Here is a 25,491-nt window from a genome sequence, read left to right as displayed (position 1 = left end):
AGGGAAGGAGGAACTAGAAAGTGGAAGTAGAAAGAGTTTGTTTGTTCTTTACGGAGCACTACAGGTCAGAACTCTGCCTCTGTCCTCGTGTCAACTCCGAATCACTTACTCTTGAACGCTGCACTGAAATAAACTCACACTGCAGTGAAGTGCTGTGGATTCATCTGTTGATGTGTAATATCTTGAGCACAGTCTCAGTAGAGAACAGATTATTAACGGCCAATGAGTATATCTGCAGCACTAGAATTATCAGGGTCACTTCATCTGTGTATATTTGGCACTACTGTGTTGGTGATGCGCTGTGTGGGCTCACCTCCCCACTCGTCTGCTATCGGGCCATCTTGCATGAGCAGGTTGAAGAAGCCAATCACAGCCTTGAGAGTGCACCAAAGAGGGAACTTAGACCGGAGCTTATTGCTGTTCCACATAAAGATGAATCACTACACCTCCTGTTTGTCCCTGTCTACGTTTGGGCCAAGTAGGAATAAATCAATTAAACCATATAACCTGCTACGACCATTTCAAATCGATTGCAGTAAAACCTGATTCTTAAAGGGACACTCCAGCAATATGAGTGTTGTTGCGTGGTCAGAACGTTGAGGAACGTGTAAGACCTTTACAACAGACAGCAGACAACACACTTTGGAAAGTTCCCTCCAGAGTTTTACAGCTGAACAACACTCTCTATGATGAGTCACTGTACTTAATGTGTAAAATCAGTGCCCCTTTAAAGCCGATATACTTTGTGTTTAAAACGAGTGTGTGCTCTCCAAAGTATGTCTTATACACAAAAGGTAACTCTGACCACAATAAGCAGTTTCCTTTTGTATGCTCTATGTAATGTGATTGACACATTTCACTTGACAGGTTTTGTGCCACTGATGACCGTTGATGGAGATACTACACCTTGGATCAAGCTGGATGTAAACAACACTCAAAGAAAGTGACCTGTTTGTTCTAACTATGTGTACAAGCACATGCAGACTCATTTCAGTGTTAATGTTGGTCAATGAGTGGGTAACTGTGTTTGCTTCTCTGTGTTTGTCGTTCCTGAGGGTACACATGTCTGTGGAAGTGTACGCGAGAGAGAAGGAGCTCCATAATGTGGAGACGACCTCCTTCATCTGACATATCAGGATGAATCAGTGAGTGCTGAGTTACATAAGCAAATTCTCATCCTGACCTCACCCAGATTAGACACTGCAGACGCAACTGCCAACATCCTGCTGAAGCCAGCCTGCAGGCTTTAAGGCCGATACGACAACAGAGGACTGCCACCTAGAGGCCACAGGCTGACATTACCTGTGGGGATGACTCGGATGAAAGGGTCAAAACTCTAATCATGTTCCAGATGTGTTCTGTGGATTCATATTTCATCCTGCGTCATGCAGGACAGATACATGTTTTTGTAAAGCCCTCGAAATGTTGAGTAAATGAAATCATGGTAATGTAATAGTTAAGATCAGCTGTCTGAATAAATCATGTCACACTCCGAGCATTACAGCATTAGAGGTCTTTATTAGAATGATGGCAATGCAAACAATGATTAAATGACATTAGAGCACTCCTTTAATAAAAATAATAATCACTGTACAATAATATAGTAGCCTATCTTCTGTTGATATAAAATATTACTTATAATAAATATGTTGCGTGCATGTTTAGATGATACAAACAACTGATAAAGATGCTGATTATTTACAGTTTTAAATTCTACCGGATGCGAGACATAAAAGCAGATAATATGTTTTTCTTAACTAAAAAAAACCCAAACAGACAAACATAAAGTTAGGTGAGAAAAATGCATAATGTCGGATTTACTGTACAATCACATGGTTTAACATATACTTTATGGTTTGTTTGTTTGTGTTACAATCAATATTACAATCAATAAAAGTTCTAAGGGAAATCAGAAAAAGAAATCAGATCATCTCATCATTATGCAGCTATTGTTACCGAGTCTTTGTTCAGCGAACCATGAGATGCTCCAGGACACACTACTGTGTGATGACGTGTTAGAACCCGTATTACACACATGTTTGCCAGGTCTTCTGTTAGTGTTAATGTTTGCCGTCTACATGCCCACAGTGTGTACAGTGTATTTCTCTGGTTCTGCTCCATAGACTTTGATACTTTTTCTTAAGTTCCACAATGTTATAGGAGTGCATCACTATCAGCTGAGGACTCTTTTAAAAGTCATTGGTTAGAGAAATACTTCACCCACAAAATGACCGTTAGTACATCAATTACTCACCCCGTCTTACCTTGAACTGTTGACGAAAACTTTATTTGTCTTGCATGCTTCCACGGTGAACAAAAATTGAAAAAATGGAGAAAGGTCTTGATGAATTGATGTATTTAACGAGTGAAGAGTAATCCAAGTCGTATGCTCACGACTTCCCAAACACTTGCAACTATTTAAATATTTAATAAACAGTCTTACACTTTTGGTTTTAGCCTGTATGCATGTATTTGGGTTGTACTGAGCATACGACTTATACTACATTACACTGCACACGTTGTGTGAGGCATGCAAGAGAAACTATGTTTTCTTCAAGAATTCAAGGTAACGCAGGGTGAAGAAGTGACACACAAATCAAGTATTTCTTTAAGCCGTCATTACCTGATGGTTGGTCACTCTTGAATCAATAATTGTATTAAAAGAAGAAAGAATTGAATATGTGGAAGGCTTCTGAATTAGATTTGTCTCATTTGTCGTCTGAAGTAAACTGAAAACTCTCAACCGAATCAAACAACTCCCGTTAGGCCGCATGTACACAGTGGTTTGTGATGCCATGCTATTGCTGGTGGTGTTGTCAGTTCTCATGGTGCAAGTCTACATGTGGGCCTCTGTTCTTAACAAGACAGATCATCAAGTGCAGATATCAAGGTAATACTGGGAACATGTTCAGTGAATATCTTAAGGTCACTTAATCCCAAATTCAACTGTTCAGTGTACTGATGTGAGTCGTAAATTCAAACTTCAAAGAATATCCAAATCATCATTCTACCTTTTGATTTCTTGGTTTAAATGGCAGAGGTTGTGTGTGTGTGTGTGTGTGTGTGTGTGTGTGTGTGTGTGTGCGTGCGTGCGTGCGTGTGCATCAGGCGTGTCTCTTCATGTGCAGAGCCAGGTGGTCGGAGCGGGAGAAGGCCCTCTGACACAGCCGACACTCGTAGGGTTTTTGGCCCGTGTGCTTGCGGTAGTGACGCGTCAGCTCATCTGAGCGGGCAAATTTCCAGTTGCAGCCCTCCCATGAACATTGGTAAGGCTTTTCCCCTGAAGAGTACACAATAAAATAGGTGATACTTAACAAACAAATACGTCAAATCATATATCGAGACTTATTCTGACAGACTTTTGAGTCGTTTTTGTGGCAGAGTCAATGTGGCGTACCTGTGTGGGTGCGGAGGTGAGCCTTGAGGTGTGAGCTCTTGGTGTAGGTCTTGCTGCAGCCCGGGTATTCACAGCTGTGGATGGCGGCCCTCTTTTTCCCTGTCGCCCTTCGACCACGCTTCCCCTCCATCCCACCAGGGGGCAGCTGTGGAACAACCAGCATGGAGTGCTGGTGAAGAGGCAGATGCCTAGTGGTCTGGCTGTGGGGGTATTCACAGAAACGGTTGGCGTTGTGGTTAAAGTGTGGCATGTAGCTGTAGTGTCTAGGGTCAGGGGTCACAGCTTGAGGCGGTATGAACTTGCTGTCGGGGAAGGTCACCATGGAGGGGTGTTGGTGGGGATAGTAAGGGTTAAAGTCCCACGATGAGACTTTGGTGAGGTTTCCTCTGCTCTGCCTCTCGTAACTGCCTCCTTGAGGGAAGCCAAACTGATCTGCATTCGGTAGATTGGGAAATGAAGTCCGACCTGTTTGGTCGTCTTTATAACTATGGTGGTACAGCTCTGGCTGGACTGGTGTTGTGGTTTCAGCTGGGGACAGGAACTCCGCCATGAGGCAACCAGTGTTCATCTGCACATGCTCTTGTCCGGGTTGGTCCTTAAACACGTCCGCCTCTTGGTATGCTGTGCTTGGGTCTAACTGTGGGAGCCGTTGATCATTGTTGTCCAGAGATGGGTTGAGGTCGGGCGATGGGCTGCGCCAATCAGACAGCAGGAACTCAATGTCCCAGGATGCCCGGCTGTCATCATCCAGGAGCTCCTCTGTAATCTGTTGAGAGACCTGCAGCTGCTCAGAGCTGCTTGGTGATGGTTTGTAGTCCAGAAGGAGAGAGTCAGCCTCAGACTTCCACACCTAGACGGTGTTGGAGAGCGTTGAGAAGTGATGATCACCAAGCAAAACATTTTGTGAAAAGGAGATTGCTCCACTTTGCTTTTAAAGTTAAAGGAGGGACGCACCCATCTGACTTTTTCTGTCCCCATACCGATTCTTATCTGTCTGCCTCACTGTGTGGAGGGAACAGGGATCATTGTGTTATGTGTAAGGCACAAACATTGTTCTCCTAACTTTGTAAGACAACATGTAATAAATATATACATTGATATATACACATTGAAAGAGTTACTGGTTACTGTAGTTGTTATTTCTGTCCATACTGGTTGTTAAGAGATCAGCTGAAGCTAATATGAAGCTCGAGCAGTCTGTCTTAATCTGTCAATCCTCAAGTGTTTATCTTCCAAATTTAGTTTTTAGTACAAAATTACGACTTTGCGTTATAATCCCTCCGCTGTGGCTCAGCAAGGAAACACATTGTGGGAATATTGTACTAACTTCAAACGATATATAGGGAAAAGGGAAAATCTATGCGGCCAGGGTGTACAGCACAGTCAGCAATAACTCTTACCGTACACATGGGCATGTCAGATATGCAGAGCTTCACTACATTGCATTTTTTTTACATTAGCAGATGTTTTTGATCTATAACGACTTACAATAAGTGCATTCAACCACCACATTTGTCTCCAGTTATTTGAGAGACAGCAAAAGCTCAGCATTATAGTGCAAGACTGACACATTTGTCAAGTAAATATGAAGTGAAATCATTGATAATCTATCTGCGGAATGTACAAATGATCAGCACAATGATGTACAATAGGAGGCATCACTGTGACTTCACTGTGTAGGAATCAAAGAACTGGTGTCAACCCGATACTTACTTTCATATTGTCACTGGATGGAGCGAGGTTGGAGAAGGAGCTGAAGGAAGGGAGCGCAGCCTGTGTAACGGCCATCAAGCACTGTGATAGGATGCCGATTGTCAGTGGCAGCAACTGAAGTGTAATTTCTCTCTTTTCTTTCTTTTTAGTCTTCACATGACCGTCTGAAGCTCAGCTAACAGAAAGTCAAAGCCCGGCTCACCAGGCTACTCATCCCAGTTACAGTCCGCTCAGCGCGACAAGGCCGCAGAAACAGGTTCTTACAGCTGCCCCCTCTTCTCCATTCCTCCCCTGCTATCTCTCCCTCCTCTCTCTTGTCTATCTCTGTCAGCTGCAAGTCTAACTGCAAATCTCTCCTTTTCATGTAGGTTTTGACCGTTAAGAGGTGGAGCGTAAGCATGAGTTTCTTTGCTGGCTCCCCCTTTTTTTAGTCCATTAAGGTTGTTAAAATATCAATCACTAAGAAAGTGACTGTACTACCTCACCTGAACTCACCTGAACTCACCTGAACTCACCGTCTTCCTGTTCTGTGGGATTCAAAGCAAACAGTAAACTGATGAGCGCCGAGCTGTCATCATTCTTGAATCCAGACCAATAGATATTATGTCACAATAGAAAATGACATAATAATGAGAATTCATGAGGAATAATTGTGTTTTATTCTAAATAAATTGCAAATAATGATTGCTGTGATTTTAATGTCCTCAGTATACAGTTACTGTATATCTACCGTCCAGAAGAGAACACAAAACAATCAGCAAGTTTATTTGTATTGCACCTTTCACACATGGAGGCAATTTAAAGTGTTTAATATATGGAAAGAAAAAAAAGAAAAAACACATTTATAACAGAATAAAATGAGATAAATTGAATAGAGCAAAATAAAAAATACAATGCATAGAAAACAATCATTGAGTAGATTACAGGTATAGTTCGGTTACGGTTTCCCCACATTCATAGATGTCTGACATGAACGAGCCAATGAGAACTCTTCTGAGACAAAACATTGTTTATAAAATAGACCAAAAAGAGCGAAAAACAGAAACTTGACTTGTTATTCCTGATGATTAAACAAGAAATGAAAAACAATAATCAATCAAATATTTCTGAAGATCGGAAAAAAACGAACTATATCAGGATATGCCAAAGATTTATTACAAGTCATACAAGTATACATATAATATAAATAAAATAATAGTATAAATGCCTCTACAAAATGTACGTGAAGTTTTCTAAAATGCTGCAAAACTTCGCCCCTCAAACTGCAGTGAAGGTCTGATGCTATCAGATGTCAGTCATTATCTCATGAAGCATGCTTCGGCACAGAGGGCGGACTGTGCTGGTGCATGCACAGTGAAGTGTGAGCACGTTTCATGTTAACATCGAGTATAAACCGATTATAATAACATGTTTGCATAGATATTATGTTCCACCACATACAGGTCTCAGTAGAATTGTCTCTGATATTTTATTACAGAGTTTTACAGACATTCAACCTTAAAACATGATACAATCAAATATTAGTGAATAATAGTAAACAGATTAGCAGGTAGCTCGTAAACAAACATACCAACTAATACAGCTCATGATTCAGTTTAAGTTTGCAATTAAATTAAAACCTCATCCCACTTGTTGAGCCCGTACTTCTACTAGTTTTAACTCACTCCACACACACACACATACAGGTCTCTCCATGTGAGGACATCTGGCTCTGACTTCTGAGAAGGCCTGTTTGTGAAAGGTGATTATGTTCTTGCTGCTGTTTATCTGCTGACATGGGGCAGAGGCAGGCTGCTGTCTCCTCACAGATAATGGCCTCCTGACTGCTGGTGGTCCCTGATGACGAGCCCGCCACTGATAAAGACTCTCCCTCAGAGCGAAGACGACACAAGACGTCCACTACACAGGCTGGAGAGTGTGCTGACAGCCTCACTGTGGCCTTAAACACATCACACAACTTCATCCATAGTTTGATTGATTGATTGATTGATTGGAGGAGAGTTCACTTCCAAAGCCTTAGATTGACGTGTTACATGTTGTCTTACAGAAAGACACTAAAGGAAGAAGACATAACGTGTGCTTTATGTAGACTGACATATGTCATTTAGTATTATTATTTAAATACCAAACAAATATATAGCCTAAATGCTTGTAAAATAATTTGGACTACATGAAATAAAACATGAAATAATTGAGATCTTTCTGCAAACAGAGCCTCCCACATCAACACGAGGGACTTGGATCACGTTTCTGTACATTGAACGTCTGTTTTATTCTATTTTAATGTGACCGCCTTCTTTCCATTCACAAACTCTTTTAATCTTTCTCTTGATGCTCCTTTTGGGTCCAGTGATGTGATATGTGTAATGACAAAAAAGTACAGAGAAACATTACAGTAGTATTAATAGTGCATTTTGTTTTTCAGTTAACAATATGTTTCATATCTTAACATCATGTCATAGAAAAGTCAATAAATCAATAATAAGAATTGTAGAAAAAATCAATCAAATAGAGAATAGGAGGCAGAGAAAGATCATCTTTAATTATATATATATTTAATGAGCCACGGTGGTTAGAACAGAGAAGTGTTGAGTTGCTGCCGTCCTGATGTCAATGAGGAGGTCAGGGTTCAGCAAAAATAATAAAAACTATTACTTTTATTTACATTTTCTTAACTAGGTTACAAAGTCTGTTTCAGAAAAAAGGCAGATGAAATCAAAAACAACAATTAATCAACAACAGAATAAAATGCAAACAACAATCTGATCTCAATGAGTTGAGCGTTCAGTGTGATGAGTGAACTGTGAGTCTGTCACCAGGAAGTGTTGGGAAGACGTTTGGTTTCTCCAGAAACCTTTGTGTGTTTGAGTTGAGTGGACGAGATGTGATAAAGTACCTCAGGTATTTGATCCTCAGGTGGGGCAATACATTTTGCTTACGTGGTGAATTTTGAGGTTTAATCCCCACTGAAAAGATCAAATATATACAGAGAATTGGTCAACGTGCGCGTGGCATGGAGCAAGGTGCCACGGCTGGATTTGAACCCTCACTTTTGAGAGGACAGCAGTGTCCAGACCTTAAACTGTTAATCTTACCAACCTGGCTCATCAGTGCTCAGTCGGAGGACTACCGCAGCAGCGACGAGAACCGGAAGTAGTTTATCTGGTTAATAATGTAAACGAAGAACAAAACCATCGTCGCGTGCATATGAAATCACCATTTTCAAAGATCACGCATTACAAGTTTTTACCGATGTTGTTTTTTTTACAGTGCACGTGGTTGTACGTCACTCCACGTGCGTGGTGGCGCTGTACGAAGGGAGGAAGTGCTTGTTGCTATAGTAACATAAGTGTTTACTCAGGACGTGCAATAAGAGAAGAAGAGTGTGAGCGAGTTATCTCTAGTCCTTGTTCAGTTAAGTTGTGTCCTTTCTTTTCACATGTAACGTTAGACCCTTCGGACCATTTGCACACAATTTAGGTCATTTAGGTAGAAGCTACATTGTGCTATTTCAATTTAATTTACTTATTTATTGAATCTTTGATGTATCGACAGTGTTATAAACAATATGCTCAGACCATCAATGTCAAATGCTGCTGAGTCAGAGCTTGGTGAATAACAGCGATGCAGCTACATTCAGCCCCAGAGATTGCTGATGATGCGTGTTTGTGTGTGTTTGTGTTTGCAGATGGAGGCTTCCTCACAGAGTAGAGATGGTGATGATGTGTGTTTGTGTTTGCAGATGGAGGCTTCCTCACAGAGTAGAGATGGTGATGGAGGACTGTGGAACAACCCCAGAGCCCCCCAGTACAGCAAGGAAACACAGGATATGCTGACATGTGAGATGATGCACTTGTTGCTATTTTAGTGTGGCTGGTTAGGTGTGAATGGGAAACAAACATGGGAGTTAATGCGTTGTGTGTGTGTATTTCCAGGTACATATAAGCGTGTGTGTGTGTGTGAGTGTACACTTTCTGTGTAGACTAGTGCTTTAAACATTTTATAAATCTCTCTCCTCGAGCTCAGTGAGGATGCAGGAAGCAAGACTCACCAACCTCCAGAGAAAACAGATCAACGGACGTCTGAAGAGCAAGTTTGAGAGCGTTGGATGAGAGGTTGAGGGATGCAATGTGGTGGTAAACTGTGGAAGTACTGCGTGATATACAGTACGAAGTGTTTCCCACATATTGTTACTGCAAAACTCAGCATGACATATTGCTAGAAATCCAGATTATATCATATCGTGATTCAAAGATAATATGATAATGTGGTATTTTCTGAATCTTTTAGCATCACAAAATTGTGTATTGCCACATAAAACACTTATTTAATGTTTTTTACTTTCTGCTCAGACGGAGCAGCTTTACCACTGACCTCTGACCCCACATCCTCAGCTTCCCCCACTAATCCTCAGAGACGCACCGCTGAAGCCTGTCGCTCTGGGAACAGCTACGTCAGAGAACAGTACCACCCTGGTCCCTGGAGTGCGTTCTTCAAGCTGACACTGTTATTAATTTCGACATTCATGTGTTTTTGACTGACCGGCCTGTATTGACAACTATTTCTCCTTGTAACTCATTTCTTGTGTTTCACGTTCCTAGGAGACTTGGAGAAAGAGAAGAGGAGGCTTCAGAATATAATGTCAACGGGAGAAGAAGAGCCCACAGCTGCATCTCACCCAAATGTTCCTTCATGTCCGGACCCAGAGGGGGCGGAGCCTCTAGACCGGTATCAGGAAGGTGAGGCTGAGTACACACACACAGGTGATGTACTAGAGTTACACTTTAGATGAAGAGAAGCACACCACATTTTAATTAAGTTATTGCAGTCATATTGATAATCTGTTTCTATTAATATCAGCCTAAATTAAATGCGGCTCCGTGCTGCTTTGCTTGACTAAATACATCCAGTGCCTCTTGAATACGTCTAATATGAACTTGTTTCTTTTGTAGTACTGGATGAGATAGAGGAGAGAAGACAGTTTCTGGCAGATATGTCTTCTCTGGGTGAGGAGAAGCAGTACACCAACATCATCAACTCTGAGATATCCCAGGTAAACAAACTCCTATTAAGTCTGCGTTATGGCCAAATATCGTGAGATAACACAGACGTTTTAACTTCACTGATGTGTTGTTTAGTGTGATGTTGTTTTGAACAATATAAGATCTATAGATCTATAGATCCTGACTCAGATTAGTACGGAAGGAAATAGATCATTAGTGCCAGGCTGTATTCCAGCATTTAGATTCAGATATCAGACCAAAACAACACCATTAATTCTCTTTGAAAGTGCAATTTCACTTAAACTGATGCTGTGTCACGACTCCAATAACAGCTGATTCGAGAACTGAAGCTGTTGGACGAGGCCCGCCGTCCCAAGAACGACGCAATCACATCTGAGAGGAAAAAGGTATGACGGGTTGGTCGGGAGAGAACCCTGATGTCCAAAGCTGAGTAAAGCCCAGGTCTGCTGTAGACCCTGGTGTCAGCTCACCATCCGACACTTTCTCTGTCAAAGTACAGTCAGCAAATCTATTGAAAAGATGATCTCGTCGTTAGAATATAGTACGGCCAAGAAAGTCAAAGTATAGTAAGTTTAAAAAGTCATTAAAAAGTTTATAGTATAGTTAGTGAGTTCAAAGTAAAGTTTGAACTGTAGTGAATAACAGCGATGCAGCTACATTCAGCCCGAGATTGCTGATGATGCGTGTTTGTGTTTGCAGATGGAGGCTTCCTCACAGAGTAGAGATGGTGATGGAGGACTATGGAACAACCCCAGAGCCCCCCAGTACAGCAAGGGAACACAAGATATGCTGACATGTGAGATGATGCACTTGTTGCTATTTTAATGTGATAAAGTGTTTCCCACATATTACTGCAAAACTCAGCGTGACATATTGCTAGAAATCCAGATTATATCATATCGTGATTCAGAGATATGATTGGGTGCTCTTGTATTTCCTGAATCATTTAGCATCACAAAACTTTGTAGTGCCACATAAAACTACTTAATGTGTTTTACTTTCTCCTCAGACGGAGCAGCTTCACCACTGACCTCTGACCCCACATCCTCAGCTTCCCCCACTAATCCTAAAACCACTAAATCTGTCCAGGATCGTCTGCCTCAGAGACGCACCGCTGAAGCCTGTCGCTCTGGGAACAGCTACGCCAGAGAACAGTTCCACGCCGGTCCCTCGAGTGCGTTCTTCAAGCTGACACTGTTCTTCATGTGTTCTGACAACTATTTCTCCTCTTAACTCATTTCTTGTGTTTCACGTTCCTAGGAGACTTGGAGAAGGAGAAGAGGAGGCTTCAGAGTATAATGTCAACGGCAGAAGAATCTGAGACTTGAGAGTCAGGTTGTGGGCGGGGTTTAGTGTGACGTAACGAGAGCAGTAGTGATGAAGAGACTGAAGAGCTCACAGCTGACTGGCTGCACTGTATAAGCGTATAAGCAGTTACATAAAACAATATAAAGTCAAAACTGTGATGTCAGGCTGTGAAGGCATTTGATTTATAAGAAACATGAACAGCTTGCATTCAATTATTTTAATCCTCCGCCTTCCAGTGTCAGTTTGTTTCCTGCTTCAGGACGACACACAGCTGGACATGGAGACAGACACAGACACAGACACGACCATTTAAAATGGAGGACAAAGACAGTAACTGATAAAACCGTAAACATACTGACATTTACATAAGACGAACAAATGACACTTATCCACATATGTAATTAAATAAATGGCACTCGTACAAACAATATTAACACATTTTTTCCGATACTGTTAAGGCAAAACATGGAAACATACAGAAAGGCGTCGTAAAATATAAATTAGTGATTTGCATATTCAGGTTAAAACTGTTATAAGCTGGTGCTTCGCTACAGTTGTTAAAATACAGTTTATCTGCCTTTTCTAATGTTCATTATTGTGACCTTTCTTATTAATAAACCTTCTGACATCTGCTCTTCTTCATGCCTCATATTTTCTAAATCAATCTGATTTTGAGTCTCCCACTTTGTTCATCCACGTCTTTCATGATATGCATTTACAAAAAAAGACGCCATCGCAAAACTATCACAGCAGAAAGTTAACAACAAGGAAACCAAAGACGATCACAACAGAGCAGCTAGAAGAGCTTCGGTATTCATTGTCCATCGAGCATTTTAAGGGCAGAATTGGCTCGATTTAAAGCAGAGCTCATCTTAAATCGTTTTTAAACTTTCACTCGTACCACAGGCTCAAACCCGCTCACATATCCAGCTGCTAGACTTTGGAAGCAGGAGACACAGTTATAACACGGGAACAGATTAAAAACGGATTACAAACTCGTATCAGGGATCCACTCGCATCCAACTGACCTCATTCAAAGTGAACCGTCGAGTCGCACCTTTGCTGAACCTGGACACGGGCCTACAGGACACACACGCTCTGCAACGCAAGGACGGTGAAGCAACATACAACAGTTCACCCGAATGAAAGGCCAGAGAGCTCACGAGCACGTCCGCTCCTAAAGCAGCGCGACATGTTGAATCGTCTCTTTAAAAACACTAAAGGCAACTGAGAGGTCACTGAAGAGACTTTCTGGAGAAGCATCAAGTGAGATGTGAGCGGATTCTGGTTATTCAGAGTCATTAATGACAGTTAAAGGTGACCTCATCTCATCCTCTTGATCTGGTGTGTTTATATTTGTCTTGGGGCTCGTGTCCACAGAGCGGCCGCAGGGCGCTGGGGAGCGTTTCAATGAAGACGTTATTGTCTATTTGGTCTGCTGTATATTTGTTTTACATAGTTTTGCCCCATGAGGATGTCTACTTTATACTTCGTATTGATGAGCGTGTCTCCATGTTACGTAACGTTAGAACAGGGCGACACGAGGCGTACAGTAATAAAAGCACAACACTTTGCCAATCTGCTCCTAAACGGGCTTTTGGGTCTTTGTTATGATGGTGAGAGTCTGATATATAAAGCGCAGGATAGACAGACAAGCTTCCCCTCCATTCACTGCAGTAACGTCATGAGGGCTTTTCTGAAAAGTTCAGAGGTTTTCAACTTGAAGCTCTCGGAGCGGTCGCACAGAAAAAAGAGACGTCTTTCCTGTCGGTGGCCGCATCACACGCTCCCTCCTCATTCAGAACAATTGAAAAAAGAAAAAAAAGCCGCTGCCGCTCAGAAAAAGGCATGATGTGGACACCGTCGTTAAAACCGTCTGGTGTCCTCTCGGAGGAGGTTGGTTCTTGCTATGGGGTCTTCTCCTTGCGGGGGCTGTGGCTCTTGCCTGGTTCTCCTTTATGGCTCAGACTCTTGAGAACCTTGATGGGTTTGAACTTTCTCCCTTTTTTCTTCTGCTGGTTGACGTCCGGATCCTTATGGAAGTCTGACGAGGATGAAAATACGACAGAAAATTACGAAGATTCACATAGTTTCTAAAAATCAGAAGAATGAAGAAGGAAACATTTAGTTTTTATGTTAAATGAATGAATCTTTAACTACAAATGGAGCTCACTCTAAATCCTACCTTTCTTCTTCAGCATGGCTTCCATAAGTTTATCCTCCTCTTCTTCCCTGTGACAGAAGGACCATTAGATTAACATCACTGATGAAGAACACTGTGGAGTCCCTGCAGAGAGACACAGTTCATTGGCATTGGTTACCTCTGCCTGTCCTGGTCCATGTTGTTAACTATTTGGTTGCGCTGTTCAATGATGGTAACCAGCTCAGCCATCAGCTCCTGATCCCGACCTTTGTCCTCCTCTGTCCAGTCTTTCTCTGGGGAAGGAAGGGATCACAGCGACAGGTTTAATTCAACGCACATACAAATGTCGTTTTTTTCTTCTTAACCTGTATATCCACACACATATCATACTTAAGTGTGGGTAGCAGTAATTTGCTTTGTAACATGAGTAAAGCATTACACACAAGCACATACAGGGCAGACATTGGACCGGACTACAGGTTGTCTTATCATAACGGGGCAAAACACACCTGGTTTATTGAGAAGACACCTCAGCTCATACTCCACGTCAGCTTGTCTCTCTTCCAGGTTCTGCTGCTTCGCTCTGCAGGGAGCAACATGTACACAGTACTTTACACACTCGTAACCTTCAATTTAACACGGTACTTTTACACTTGTTATTGTAACGTCGACGATAAGGGATACTAGTACAGCACCGTGCCCGAGTAGCTTAACCGAATAAGTCTGCTGCATTTGCAAAAAGCTGGGTGTAGTATCCCTGAAAGCCTTCTCTGACCAACTAGCACCCAGCTCACAGAGACGTGAAGGAGCACATTAAAGGAACAGGGTGTGACGTTTAGTGGAGAGATCGCAACCAACTAGATAACGGGAAGTAATCTTCACTTCACCTGGAGGAGTAGAGGAGAAGCTGCAGCGTGATAATAAATCACACAAAGAGTGCAGATAAAAAGCACCAGTTTAGTCGGAGCTCATCAATACTCCGGTCGTATATTATTTAGCACCGGGGCCCGTTTAATACGGGGGTTTGGAATCTATCACTAACTTCAGTTAACACAAAAGGCTCTCGCTAGAGTACAGTGTTCGGCTTCACTGCTCTGGGCTGCATTGAAACATGGCGGTGCCAGACGGCGGACTCCACGGAAGAGGACCCGCTCCCAACTACACACGCCGTGACACGCCGTGACACGCCGTGACACACTGTGTGTTTAAGTAAAGTAAAAACAACTAATCGGCATTGAAGGCTTATGATTCCTCGCTGCTGTCTCATACGTACGTGTAGACGAGCTCAGCTTCTCGGCGCACTAGAAGATGTTTCTCATGGATGAGAGTGAACCAGTCCACCAACAGGTGCTCCTCATCCTCATCTGGACACAAAGAGGAGCACAGAGATAGACGTGTAATGTTTCTATCATCATGTAGAGTTCTTCCAAGTCAAATCTAGGGATATGGCCTTCCCCCTCTTTATGTCTCGGTGATCTTTTGTTTTGATTTTTACAATCCTTTATAATAATTCTGTGAGCAATTTAAGCTACACCGTCAATTTAGTAAAGTTTTCAATTTAGAATATAGTGAACCTAACTTCATGCACTGCATCCTTTGCAACATGTAACTGGCCTTCAACTGATTTAACTTGTTCTCAACAAACTCCAGTAGAAATAGTGCGCCATGTTACCGTTGGGGTTGTCTCTCAGCTTCTTCTCCAGCTCCACTCCCCTCTGCTCCATCTCATTCAGCTGCTTCTCCAGCTGCCCCATCTCCCCATGGATGTCCTCTACTGGGATGTACTGGTCTGACTGCACCTGGATGGATCATTGGAGAACTTCTTCATGCATTTTCTATATATTTTTTTCTCTCATGCCAAAGCATACAGTATATGTTGTCTTTAGTTTTCTACCTTGCGTTTGATAAGAGGGAAGCCATGGCCGGGGGCCGGGGGTCTGGCAGGACGGGGGCCTTTTGGTGGTTTGGTTTTAGATTTAGCAGGGGAGGGAGAAGCTTTCCTGTTGAACGGGTTCTCTTTACAGATCCGCTACAATGAGAAGAGAGATAAAGCCGGAGTATAATGCAGAAAGTGTATTGCTGTCCATCGCTTTGGAGGTGGACCTATTACCTTATTGTGTGATTGGGGGGCTCCTGAGGCCAATGGACTGGGGGTCGTCGGGGGTCGTGGTGGAGGGTCTACGGCCCCATTGGTCCCAAAGCTGCGACTGGGCTGCGGGGTAGCTGGAGCTGAGCTGGCATTTGACGGCATGGGAGAAGGGTAGGGGCTCAGGGAAGGATGAGGCAGACGCTCGGTCGAGGAGGAGGAAGGAGACGGCGTAGAGTCGCACGGTGAACAGATGGAAGGCTCCGACACACTTTTGGTGAAGGCGTGTTCCTGGTCGCTGCTGGCACTGCCACCCAAATGGCGATGGGAGGAGCTGCGGTCAGAGCCAGAGGACAGACTCTCTGTGCTGAGAGCTGGAGAGGGAGAGCAAGAGGAGGGCTGAGAGTGAGAGAGAACTGAAGACGGTTTAGTAAAAACCAGGGAACAGAAATCAAACGGGAATGGAAGTTGAGACAGATGGAGATATAGAGGGAATGGGGAAAAGAACAAAAAACAATGAACATCTATATAAAAGTGCCAAGATACAATTTAAATGTGTGTTTGAATACATATTGAATAAGCTGTTCAAGAATCAGATGATCAGGATTTAGAGCTCTTAACATTTCTAAACTGAACATCAAAGTTAAAAGGTGTGTTTTGTCTCGTAGTTACTAAATGTAAGTTTAGGTTAACAAGCTCTTTGTAGGTGTGACATTGAGCGTTAACACGAGGACATGTCAGTGAGGAAGACAAAGTGGCACCGACGGTAAACTACGGTGAGGATGAAGATCTGATACAGAAAATATAATGAGATACAAAACAACAGTTTGGTCATGAAGCAAGAACACAATGAGGAACTCTGAAGGTCGGGGAAATTCCAGCACAACAGATTAAGAACAATAAACAGTCATAAACCTGAAGAGCTCTAAAAACTACGTCTACAAAAGAAATATCTCGTTGGCTCAAACAGAATCAAATGCATCACAATGGAATGGACAATAATCCTTATATATAGTCATCAAATCAAGTCAATCAGATGACCTCAATCCAATAAAGCATGCATGAACTAAATATTAAATAAAACTGTATTCATGTTCACCTTAACTTTTGATTTGATCAATAAACTGAAAGATTCTTGCACGATGCTTAAAATGAGTCGTTTTCCAATAAATGTCCAAATACTGCTCTTCATTATTATGCAGTGGAGGGAACTCGAACATGAACAAACATGTTCTCCTCCACAAACGTACACATTACTACTGTACCACCTAAAGGGTCATTTTTCATGTCAAGTACAGACTAGCTGGTGAGGTGAGATGACGATAAACGGAACTCGAACAGAACGTATAGTGTTGTCTTTGCTTTCTCTCCTCTGTACAAAATGACAAATGGCTCGGTGGATAACACACGACGGGAGCACAGATCAGACTGACCGTGGTGACCTGCAGGTGGCCGTGGTGGTGCCAGACGTTTCTTGCTCTTGGCGCTGCCGGGGCTCGCAGAGCGGGACGAGCTCCCTCCACTCGGGGGAGTGTCTGCACCTGTCGCGTCAGCTGCCTGAGTGATGCTGTACCACGGGTGAGTAGCCACCACTGTGGGTGGAATTGCACTTCCTCCGCTGCCCTCTTCTTCCGCTGCCTCGTCATTTTGATCTTCGTCATCATCCTCGTCGTCCTCGAATGGGTTGGCGGGTGCAGGGGGTGTGCTGGGTCTGGAGCCCTCCCCTTTGAGAGAGGACAGAGAGCCTATATTGGGAGGGGTTGCCAGTCCTGCAGGGGGAGGGGGAGGGGCTTTCTTCTTCCTGGGTTCTGATTGGACCAGGGCGAGCCAAGGTGGGTCTTTGGGTTTATGGGTGGCACTAGACAGGCTGGACAGTGAGGTACACAGATAGGGATGGAGGGGTCACAGACGGCAAGACAACAAAATAAGGCCAAATGGAGGCATGGAGGGTCAAGCAAGTACATTGTGCAACAAGGTGAAACTCAAAACTGAGACAGACAATGAAGATATAATTAAGGTCAATGAAATGGTGGCAATGGAGGGACAAACAGGCATTTAAGGAAAGTTCAGCTACCTTCCAGGAGACCGTGATCTTTCTCGAGGTTTGGGAGGAATCGGAGGCTTCTGGCATTCACCTGTGATTTCAAGAAAAACGTGAGGATGAATATCAACAGATCCTGTATTCTTTATCTATAATAATGTATATTCTGCAGCGAGCACGCACCGGCTGTAAGGCGGTCTGCCGTACGGGGTAACCGAACCCGAGGGGCAGGGCGAGGAGGAGGGGCGGGTTCAGAGACCCGGCGAGGAGCCGGTACTGGCCGACTGGCACCTTCATTTTGACTGATCGGCGTAGAAGGGAGGTCCCCATTGATCGTTAACTTGGCTGGTGTTTTAGTATCTTCCTCTTCCTCCACCTCTTCTTCATCGCTCTCATCAAAAGGGTTGGGAGGAGAAGAAGAACGAGGTATCCCCTCTGTCTCTCCATTGCCATCCATCACATTCGCTTTCTCCAAAGAATCTGCTCCATTTGTTGTAACAGCTGTGGCAGAGTCATCAGCAGGCACATCCGCTTCCTCTGTCTGGCTTACTGGAGGAGCAGTCTGTTCCCCGTCAGAGAGCGAGGTGTGAGGGATCCTGGCCGACTGACCTACCACTGCTCTCTTACTAAAATCTGGCCGGCCGTTCTGATTGGCTAAAGCATGCCTGGCAAGGTGATGTGCACAGACCAAGGCCCCGGAGTTGCTTCCTAATTTGTAGGATCCAGGAAGCAAAGTGCTGCGACACTCTGTGCACCTGAGACAACGATGACACAGGAAGACAGTAAGATCAACATTAAAGAGTGTTGAGATATAAAGTCACAGGTACACAGGTAGACAGTAGCCGTAGCTGCAGTGCTCACCTGAAGCAGTTGCGATGATAGAGCTTGCCGTCCACCAGAAATCTCTGCACCAGGTGAACATGTTTCTGGCAGGCGGCACAGGTGCTGCTGAGCGTGCCGCGCCCGACTGCCGCAACCGCTTCTTCGCCCGTCTGCGCGGGCTGGCTCGGCTAATGCAAGCGACCGGGACGTTGTTCACAGGGAGAGGGGAGACGTCGGGGGGAAGGGGGGGAAGATGGAGAGTAATGGTGGACGGGGGAGATCAAACACGGAGTCAGGATATGAGGATGTGGATCGTTCATTTGGTTTAGCTAAAGCTGCTCGACTAAGGTGACATCTACTGCTCATTGACTCACGTGGTTAAACTGCATACTTCTTTTTAAAACATAATTTGATTAATAGAAAACATGTGTGTCTTTTGTAAGTTTTTATTAGTAAGAAAATCCAAACCGCTTGGGTTAGTGGTTCTGAGTCACATTGTGAGGATATGATTGATGTTTAGGACAGATTTACTGTTTTTAGTCTTTTATTTTTGTCATTATTTATTTGTGTTAAACAAAAAAGGAGTTAGCAGCAGCGCATTGCAAAACTTGGCACACAGCGTTAGGATAGTGCTACGGTTAGTATTTAAAAAAAAAAAAAAAAAGACTTAACTGACCTAACTGTTCTGTTTTTACCTCCTAAACCACCCCCACCCCCATCCTACTGCCTAGGCTCAGGACCACAGAGTGGAGGGGGGATCAGATGGGATGAGGAAGAAGAGCAGGAAGAGGAGGGAGTGGAATGGATTTCCATCTGAAGAGGGGGGGGGGGGAGGGGAGGGTTGCCAGAACATGGAAGTATGGCGATGGAGGAAAGAAGTTGAAGGCATGCGAAAGAAAAGAGAGACAGGATACAGAGGCTATCTTTGTAGACTTACTCTACCTCTGCTGCTTAGCTTTTCCCCTGCTGTGCAACACAAAGCCCACACAAGGAAGAAGTACTTATGAAGTACTTATTGTTGTACTGCAATGGCAGGATGGGATTTGTATTGTACAGATCCTGACTTAATATCCCCAAATAGCCCATGCAGAATTACACTTAGATAATCCAAAGAGAAAAAACAGGGATGCGGTTTAAGTGTGGTTATCCGGGCCTTCAAAGGACACCATAAACAATATTAATCAAATAATAGAGCTTGTTGACATGTAGCTCCAGTAGAGTATCATGCAGACATAATGTAGTTCAGTGATGCAGGTATTAAAAGGTATTGTGTGTGGCCTAGAGTAAAAGGAATATCAATATCAATACATGCAAAGCGTAGTTCCCATCTCTCCTGGTGCCGCGTCTTGTTCTTACCTCAGACTCAACCACTTTGTCTTCCAAAGGGGTCGGTGGCCTTTTCTGGGTCGGCTCATTATGACCGACAGAACTCAGCCTTTTCACGCACGGGGGGTTTGCTGCAGAAAAGGAAGTCATCAGTTAATGATATAAATGAATTGTATAAAGGTTGTTAGACCCAAGAGTTGTACAGGTTGCTCCATCTCAAGATGTGCAGAGGGTGGACAGTTTTTATAGCTCTGAAATTAGGACGGGAAAAGTCATCAAATTAATATTATCTGTGAAATATATGGTCAAAATCGTAAGAACCACATTAACCTCAAAACATTAGATGTCTTTTATGTGCACAGCGCTTGAAGAGAAATCCAAATAAATTCCCTGAACCCACCTTGAGACTTGTTGTTGAAGAAGTTGTAGTACTGGGAGACGTATGTGATGATGCTGAGACGGTCAGGCACTTTCATGGACACCATGTCTTCTGGGTCCAGCAGGGCCGGGATGCCCAGCTGTGTCTCTGCCACTTCAAAGGCCTACGATGAAGCAAAGACAGAGGAGGGAGGACGATCAGGAAGATGCTGAGAAACAGTAAGCAGTGCGTTCGTTTAGGGGAAACTAATCTCCCGCACTGTGTTGGGACTATTTCTACGGCATAAAGGAGCTGCTATGGAAACTGTTGACAGCGAGGGACGTAGGTGGATCAGCCTCAGTAACTGGGACAATATTTATGGGAAGACACTTTGCTGTTGGGTTTCAAAGTTCCATTTACCTTCATTCTACTGGGGTGGGAGGAGCAATCTAAAGAGGCTGATGTCTAAAAACCTCTGCAAACAAAACCAAAACTATTTGCATTGCTTGATACCACTATGGGTGAGTGAGAACATTGTTGTTCAGGAAGTCGAGTTACTGCATGCCATGAAAATGTTGCACAACGCTGAGGACAGAATAATGTCTTTGTTGCGTGTGTGTAAAAAAAGAAACATGCTGGTCACAGCCCACCAACCGGCACATACTGGATGACCTGAATAGTCTGACTGCTGCCAAAACACCAGCCACTTGCTGATAATGTAACGTGTTGTTCTTTGAGGATAACCATCGGTCTAATGAAATATTCCACTGAGGAAATGAGACGGGGGTGGGGGTAAAGTTACATAACAAAAGGGCTACAATCGTTGGCCGTCACACAACACTGAAATAATCCAGTGAACAAATGCTTCACACAGGTAAAGAGGAACTAAACCAAATTGGATACAAAGTATGCAAACAGCAGCAAAAAGCTGCCGAAGCTTAGCTCGGACTGGAAGTGAGGAAACCCCCTCGATGTTCTGCTGACAGACGATGTGGAAAAACTCAACGAGGGAAATGTAATGTAAGAGTTCTTCACTGGTTTCTAACCACCAGATTTATAAGCGGCAAATTCAGCACTTTTGCACCTAAAATCCTCTTTACGTCGTCTCTACGAAGGCCTGTGTTAGGATTTCTTATGACACTGAATGCTCTGGCTTCCTCCCTCTTTTCCCTGGTCAGGCTCCATCCGGATTGAGTAACGCTGCTCTTCACACAGACAGTCAAACACTCTGAAGTCACACCCAACGTGACTGCATGCAGTCGTCACTAAGGATTAGGAATCTGATGGCTGAATGAAGCACTCGCAGTAGGTGATTTCACCCCCTTCAGGAGCAAATGGTCTCACTAACTGAAAACATCATGCAACACAAGATCACGGGAGTGTTGATATTTCAAAAACATACAGCGGGTAAAGTTGACTCACCAGTCGGTTGTTCTCGTACACATTCTCTTTAGACAGCGAGCCAAAGTCACTGAAATGACAAGAAAGATTATGTATGCAGGTAGTCAGTGTACACTTATGTAAACACAACAACTGCACATCGTGGTGTCTCCTTTATGTCAGCACTATAGTACAGCAGAAGACCAGACAGCAGTAAATAGCCACGCTGATATAGGATGGTGCTGTATTGAGTTTGTTGACCTGTGTCCACTTATGTTATGAACCATCAACAAGCTATTATTGGCTTGACAGCATGACGGTGAGCAGTTGAGCTTCCAGACTACCAAAGCTGACAACTGGTCCCAAAACCCCACATAAACGAGGCCTGATGTGCCAGTACAAGAGGAAAAACACTGCAGCACCAAACAGGAGCGATGGGCTGATAATTACAAGGCTCTGCTTTGGAGTGCCAGCGGCGATGGAACGAGAGCCAGGCTCCCGCCAGCAAACATCCTGCAGTAAAACTGGAAAATGTCTGAGGTGCTCTTGGATGAAAGTGCCGTCGTGTGCATAAGTAAATATAAGTGTGTATTAGTAGGACAACAGTGTGGCAGGGGGGAGAAAACACCGTGACCCCGGTGAGAGCTTGTGGAGACCATGTGGAACTCTCAAGAAGGAAAAACCCCGTGAATGAGCTCCGTGTTGGAGCCACACAAAGTGACCTCTGTTCTCTCTAATCTAGTTCTCATGGTCCCAAACACACCGAGCAGCAGCTCTAATATCAAGACCGTGTTCTCACAAGTCCTCTGTCAGAGCTTCAGCTACTTTAAAAAACGTTTTCACACATTCTTTGACACTCGCAGAACAGTCGGTGCCAGCCGACACTGACGTGAATGAAGTGCAGTATGTGATCTGAATTGCAAACCTAATCCACTGTGACTCAAGAGTCTCGCTCCACGGTTTATTTTGGGAAAGAGGACTGCTGAGGAGCTGTCTGTGTGTGTGTGTGTGTGTGTGTGTGTGTGTGTGTGTGTGTGTGTGTGTGTGTGTGTGTGTGTGTCTGTGTGTCAGGCATTTAAAATACACATGATGATCAAAACCCGGGTGAACCAGTATTTCTGCTAAATCTGGTTCAGTCAGACGGGAACGCTTGTGCTGGAGCATACAGGGTTGGGATTTGGTGATGTCAAGGATGGACAATCAAAAATGAGTCTTATACATTATGTAATAATCAGTAGTTAATAGAAGAGGAGTAGTACATAGAACATCTAAAAAGTAAAACTAAGTGGATGACGTGAGTGTTTGCACTGCTGCATAGTGCATGAATGAATAGATTTCATTTAAATGTTGACCTCCCTGTTACACGCACTGTGGTTATACAGGACACGGGTGATTACTCTCAGCCATGTCTACTCCCTCTCCAGTGGGTGGAGTGACAATGAAATTGAGATGAGGCCATTTGCTGCACTGAGTACTCTCCCTCCTCTGCATCAGTGTGTTGTAGTTTGATGGGAATACATTGGCTGCAGAGTGCAGGCAGGGTCACCATACAATGGCCGGGCCCAGTATTAAGAGCTAAATGCAGTTTGACAGGCGGAGGTCTCAGCTGCAGATTAGCCTGACGAACTGTCTGTCTGGATCACAGCGAGCTCCGTTGGGCTGAACAGGGAGACGTGCTGGGTCACAAATTGAAGAGGCAGAGCTTGAAAGCTGGGTGTTTAGGATTTGTCTTCGCTCTCTTACTTTCAGCTTTACTGCAGATAGACTAGATCCAACTTCACTGACTTGTCCTTCAGTGACTGGTCCACTGAACGTTTGCTCTAATACAATCCAAGCACAGTCCAATGTGTTCACAAAAGCCTGGACCACCTGAGAGGTTAGCAGCATGAGCAAGATACTTATTGTCAAAAATCATTCCATCACGCCACATGTTCCCCCACAAGGACAAAAGAGGGACATGACATGTCGTTTACTGGCTGCTTTTGCACAATCTTCTGACGACAGGAAGGGCTGTTGACTTCTTTCAGAAGGAGTTAAACCACCAACGTAACGCTGTCAATAGAGAGCACTTCCCACTGAGCTACACTGAGGCACAATATGCTACACAGGACTCGTGCTTCTCCACAGAGACGCATGTCCAACGTCTTATGAAGGAGTTTCTGTTTAGATTTACTGTCACACTGCAAATAACGGAAACATTTCAAATCAAATTATTTGCCTGCCTTGATTCACAGGATATGAAATACAAGTAACAAACACATGACGGCCTCTTATTAAGTACTGAAAGGCTGATCCTCACCAAATAACATACGTCAGCCTTTTCGTGCCGTTGGAGCAAAGGCACTTATTAACTGTAAGTTAAATAAGTGGGACATTTTTTGCTTTTGGTCTGGATTTCCTCATCTCGATAACCCTTTTTAGTCACACTGATAGTGCGGTTGTGTTTTGTGGTGGCTTCTGTGATGTGTGTGTAGGTGTAGAATGCAGGGAGGAGGGGTATGTTGTCACAGACAGGGCATGGCTTGTCAGCTTCAGTTAATCACAGCACACTGGCCTTTCAGTGTACAATGTTCCTAACACATGTACTTTGAGTGTTTTTGACAACACACACACATTAAAACATAGAATGGTGATAGAAATGTAACAGAAATGGCATTTTTTTTGCATATGTAAAGCAAATGTTATCTAACCACTAATACTATCATATGCAGTGCTTTCTACCTAAAATGTATAATGTATATATACCTAAAAAAATGTGACCTTTTTTAATCAGGAGTCCTTAAAGCCCCTTTCTCTGGTTTATCTAGAGCAGTCTAACGTTACTGCGTTTGTTCTGCATTTGTATCCTAAATGGATTAAGATACCAAATACTACAGCACTTAAAAACAGTTTCTAAAACAGTATGAAGCCAAAACAACGCCTCCACACGCTTCACTGGAGCCCGCTGCTATGTGATGTTACGTTAATATAGTCGATACTTACATCAGTTCTGGTCTGTAACGATGGATTATGGCACAAAACGCCAAACCGTCCCGAAAGGACGTGGACATGTCCTTTACTTCCACGTCGTTGTAGTGTTCGCACTGTATGCGACACCACTCCTGGAGAGCCTTCAGAGACCCCATCACAGTATCACAGGAATCAAAGTCACCGGGATTCCTGTCAATTAAAACCGTCTCGTTTCTTGGGTTTCTTTGTCCTTTTGGTCACTAACGAGTCATCAGCAGCTTCTCAGCGAAGGTGCGACAGACAACACCCGATGCTGCGGTACTATACATTGACAGCAAGTGAGTCACGTTAAGAAAACTAGCATGGCTAACTAGATGTTATCTCACTTTTTCCAAGTACAACGTGCATTATGACCCGAGTTTATATCCCGTACCGAGTTATTCCGACAGCGATAACAACATCTAACGTGGAAACGTACTTTGACCAGAACCACTCACTTCTAAAACACTGATATCCAGAGTTGATAACGGTAGCTTGCCAACAAAGTTCTTGACGTAGCGGACTCGGCTAACTAGCTAGCTGTGGTCCGTTAGCGCCTCTGCTCGTCATGTCTAACTGTACAGTGTGCAGGTCTGCTTCTCTTTAGTGGGCGCTGGCTGTCTCTGAGGGTCGCCTCTGACCCGGTTTGGGGCGATGATGCGGATTCAGTCGAAGCAGAGGTGACGGTGTCCTCCTTGAGGTGGACCACAATAAGGTTTTTATTTGCTGCTGCAGTGACTGCAAAACGCTGGACAAAAAGAAAAGTCGCGCGCTAATGGCAACGCCCTCTTTGCGTCAACAAAATTAAAACACACTGTAAAAAATATATTCCGGACAATTAATGTTGATTAAAGCAGCCAAGCGCCGCCATCCCCGTTGCATTGGTCGGACCGTCGCCTACACGT

The 25,491-nt window shown here is 43.8% G+C and overlaps 4 protein-coding genes and 1 long non-coding RNA gene across 16 annotated transcripts in view; 2 read left to right on the top strand and 3 right to left on the bottom strand.

Moving 5' to 3' along the window:
• The window catches only part of LOC142948533 (uncharacterized), a 7,598-nt gene extending 7,086 nt beyond the window's left edge, over positions 1-512 (bottom strand). For both annotated transcript variants that reach the window (XM_076090619.1, XM_076090620.1), the window contains exon 1: positions 314-512. The gene's annotated coding sequence lies outside the window, so the exon portion shown is untranslated. The remainder of the gene's footprint in view (positions 1-313) is intronic.
• The window catches only part of LOC142948539 (uncharacterized), a 7,477-nt gene extending 4,311 nt beyond the window's left edge, over positions 1-3,166 (top strand). For both annotated transcript variants that reach the window (XR_012953525.1, XR_012953526.1), the window contains exon 4: positions 868-3,166. This is a non-coding gene — a long non-coding RNA (uncharacterized LOC142948539). The remainder of the gene's footprint in view (positions 1-867) is intronic.
• On the bottom strand, positions 1,499-5,253 carry klf1 (Kruppel like factor 1 (erythroid)). Of its 3 annotated transcripts, XM_076090622.1 has the most exons (4): positions 5,111-5,253; positions 4,352-4,399; positions 3,398-4,247; positions 1,499-3,280 (listed from the first exon to the last, which is right to left on the bottom strand). In XM_076090622.1, exons 2-4 carry the CDS (start codon positions 4,373-4,375, stop codon positions 3,105-3,107), a joined length of 1,050 nt encoding a protein of 349 aa, XP_075946737.1. In that variant the 5' UTR covers positions 4,376-4,399; positions 5,111-5,253; the 3' UTR covers positions 1,499-3,104. The 3 variants fall into 3 exon arrangements, with proteins under 3 accessions (XP_075946737.1, XP_075946738.1, XP_075946736.1); XM_076090623.1 differs by lacking the exon at positions 4,352-4,399 and having other exon boundaries at positions 3,398-4,163; positions 5,111-5,245; XM_076090621.1 differs by lacking the exon at positions 4,352-4,399 and having other exon boundaries at positions 5,111-5,243.
• On the bottom strand, positions 5,244-25,491 carry micall1a (MICAL-like 1a). 4 transcript variants are annotated; one of them, XR_012953524.1, is made up of 17 exons: positions 24,581-25,491; positions 21,641-21,689; positions 20,261-20,402; positions 19,891-19,991; positions 18,574-18,722; positions 17,896-18,467; positions 17,746-17,806; positions 17,105-17,538; positions 15,696-16,087; positions 15,480-15,614; positions 15,258-15,384; positions 14,859-14,949; positions 14,095-14,168; positions 13,764-13,878; positions 13,628-13,674; positions 8,210-13,486; positions 5,244-8,076 (listed from the first exon to the last, which is right to left on the bottom strand). XR_012953524.1 is itself a non-coding variant. In XM_076090614.1 (17 exons), exons 2-17 carry the CDS (start codon positions 24,721-24,723, stop codon positions 13,350-13,352), a joined length of 2,769 nt encoding a protein of 922 aa, XP_075946729.1. In that variant the 5' UTR covers positions 24,724-24,757; positions 25,045-25,491; the 3' UTR covers positions 5,244-13,349. The 4 variants fall into 4 exon arrangements, 3 of the variants coding, with proteins under 3 accessions (XP_075946729.1, XP_075946728.1, XP_075946730.1); XM_076090614.1 differs by having other exon boundaries at positions 5,244-13,486; positions 24,581-24,757; positions 25,045-25,491; XM_076090613.1 differs by having other exon boundaries at positions 5,244-13,486.
• On the top strand, positions 6,858-12,073 carry cunh22orf23 (chromosome unknown C22orf23 homolog). Of its 5 annotated transcripts, none has more exons than XM_076090625.1 (9): positions 6,858-8,949; positions 9,137-9,199; positions 9,505-9,594; positions 9,712-9,849; positions 10,063-10,163; positions 10,446-10,520; positions 10,834-10,930; positions 11,144-11,308; positions 11,395-12,073. In XM_076090625.1, exons 1-9 carry the CDS (start codon positions 8,766-8,768, stop codon positions 11,460-11,462), a joined length of 981 nt encoding a protein of 326 aa, XP_075946740.1. In that variant the 5' UTR covers positions 6,858-8,765; the 3' UTR covers positions 11,463-12,073. The 5 variants fall into 5 exon arrangements, with proteins under 5 accessions (XP_075946740.1, XP_075946742.1, XP_075946739.1 ...); XM_076090627.1 differs by having other exon boundaries at positions 9,137-9,276; positions 9,463-9,594; XM_076090626.1 differs by having other exon boundaries at positions 8,853-8,949; positions 9,463-9,594.

The sequence above is a fragment of the Anarhichas minor genome, unplaced genomic scaffold, assembly GCF_050575085.1.
Source record: "Anarhichas minor isolate MPS153535 unplaced genomic scaffold, ASM5057508v1 ptg000012l, whole genome shotgun sequence".
NCBI classification, from domain to species: Eukaryota; Metazoa; Chordata; class Actinopteri; order Perciformes; family Anarhichadidae; genus Anarhichas; species Anarhichas minor.
This window is presented reverse-complemented; position numbering and strand designations above follow the sequence as displayed.

Coding starts and splice junctions, on each gene's coding strand:
- klf1 (XM_076090621.1), bottom strand. CDS start 5,185: ATGGCCGTTACACAGGCTGCGCTCCCTTCCTTCAGCTCCTTCTCCAAC. Junction 4,248..5,110: donor CATCCAGTGACAATATGAAA/GTAAGTATCGGG, acceptor AACACCGTCTAG/GTGTGGAAGTCTGAGGCTGA. Junction 3,281..3,397: donor TCACCTCCGCACCCACACAG/GTACGCCACATT, acceptor TGTACTCTTCAG/GGGAAAAGCCTTACCAATGT.
- cunh22orf23 (XM_076090624.1), top strand. CDS start 8,766: ATGATGCGTGTTTGTGTGTGTTTGTGTTTGCAGATGGAGGCTTCCTCA. Junction 8,950..9,136: donor AACACAGGATATGCTGACAT/GTGAGATGATGC, acceptor CCTCGAGCTCAG/TGAGGATGCAGGAAGCAAGA. Junction 10,931..11,143: donor AACACAAGATATGCTGACAT/GTGAGATGATGC, acceptor CTTTCTCCTCAG/ACGGAGCAGCTTCACCACTG.
- micall1a (XM_076090613.1), bottom strand. CDS start 24,723: ATGGGGTCTCTGAAGGCTCTCCAGGAGTGGTGTCGCATACAGTGCGAA. Junction 16,088..17,104: donor GCCACCTGCAGGTCACCACG/GTCAGTCTGATC, acceptor AACCGTCTTCAG/TTCTCTCTCACTCTCAGCCC. Junction 14,950..15,257: donor GCTGAGAGACAACCCCAACG/GTAACATGGCGC, acceptor CTTTGTGTCCAG/ATGAGGATGAGGAGCACCTG.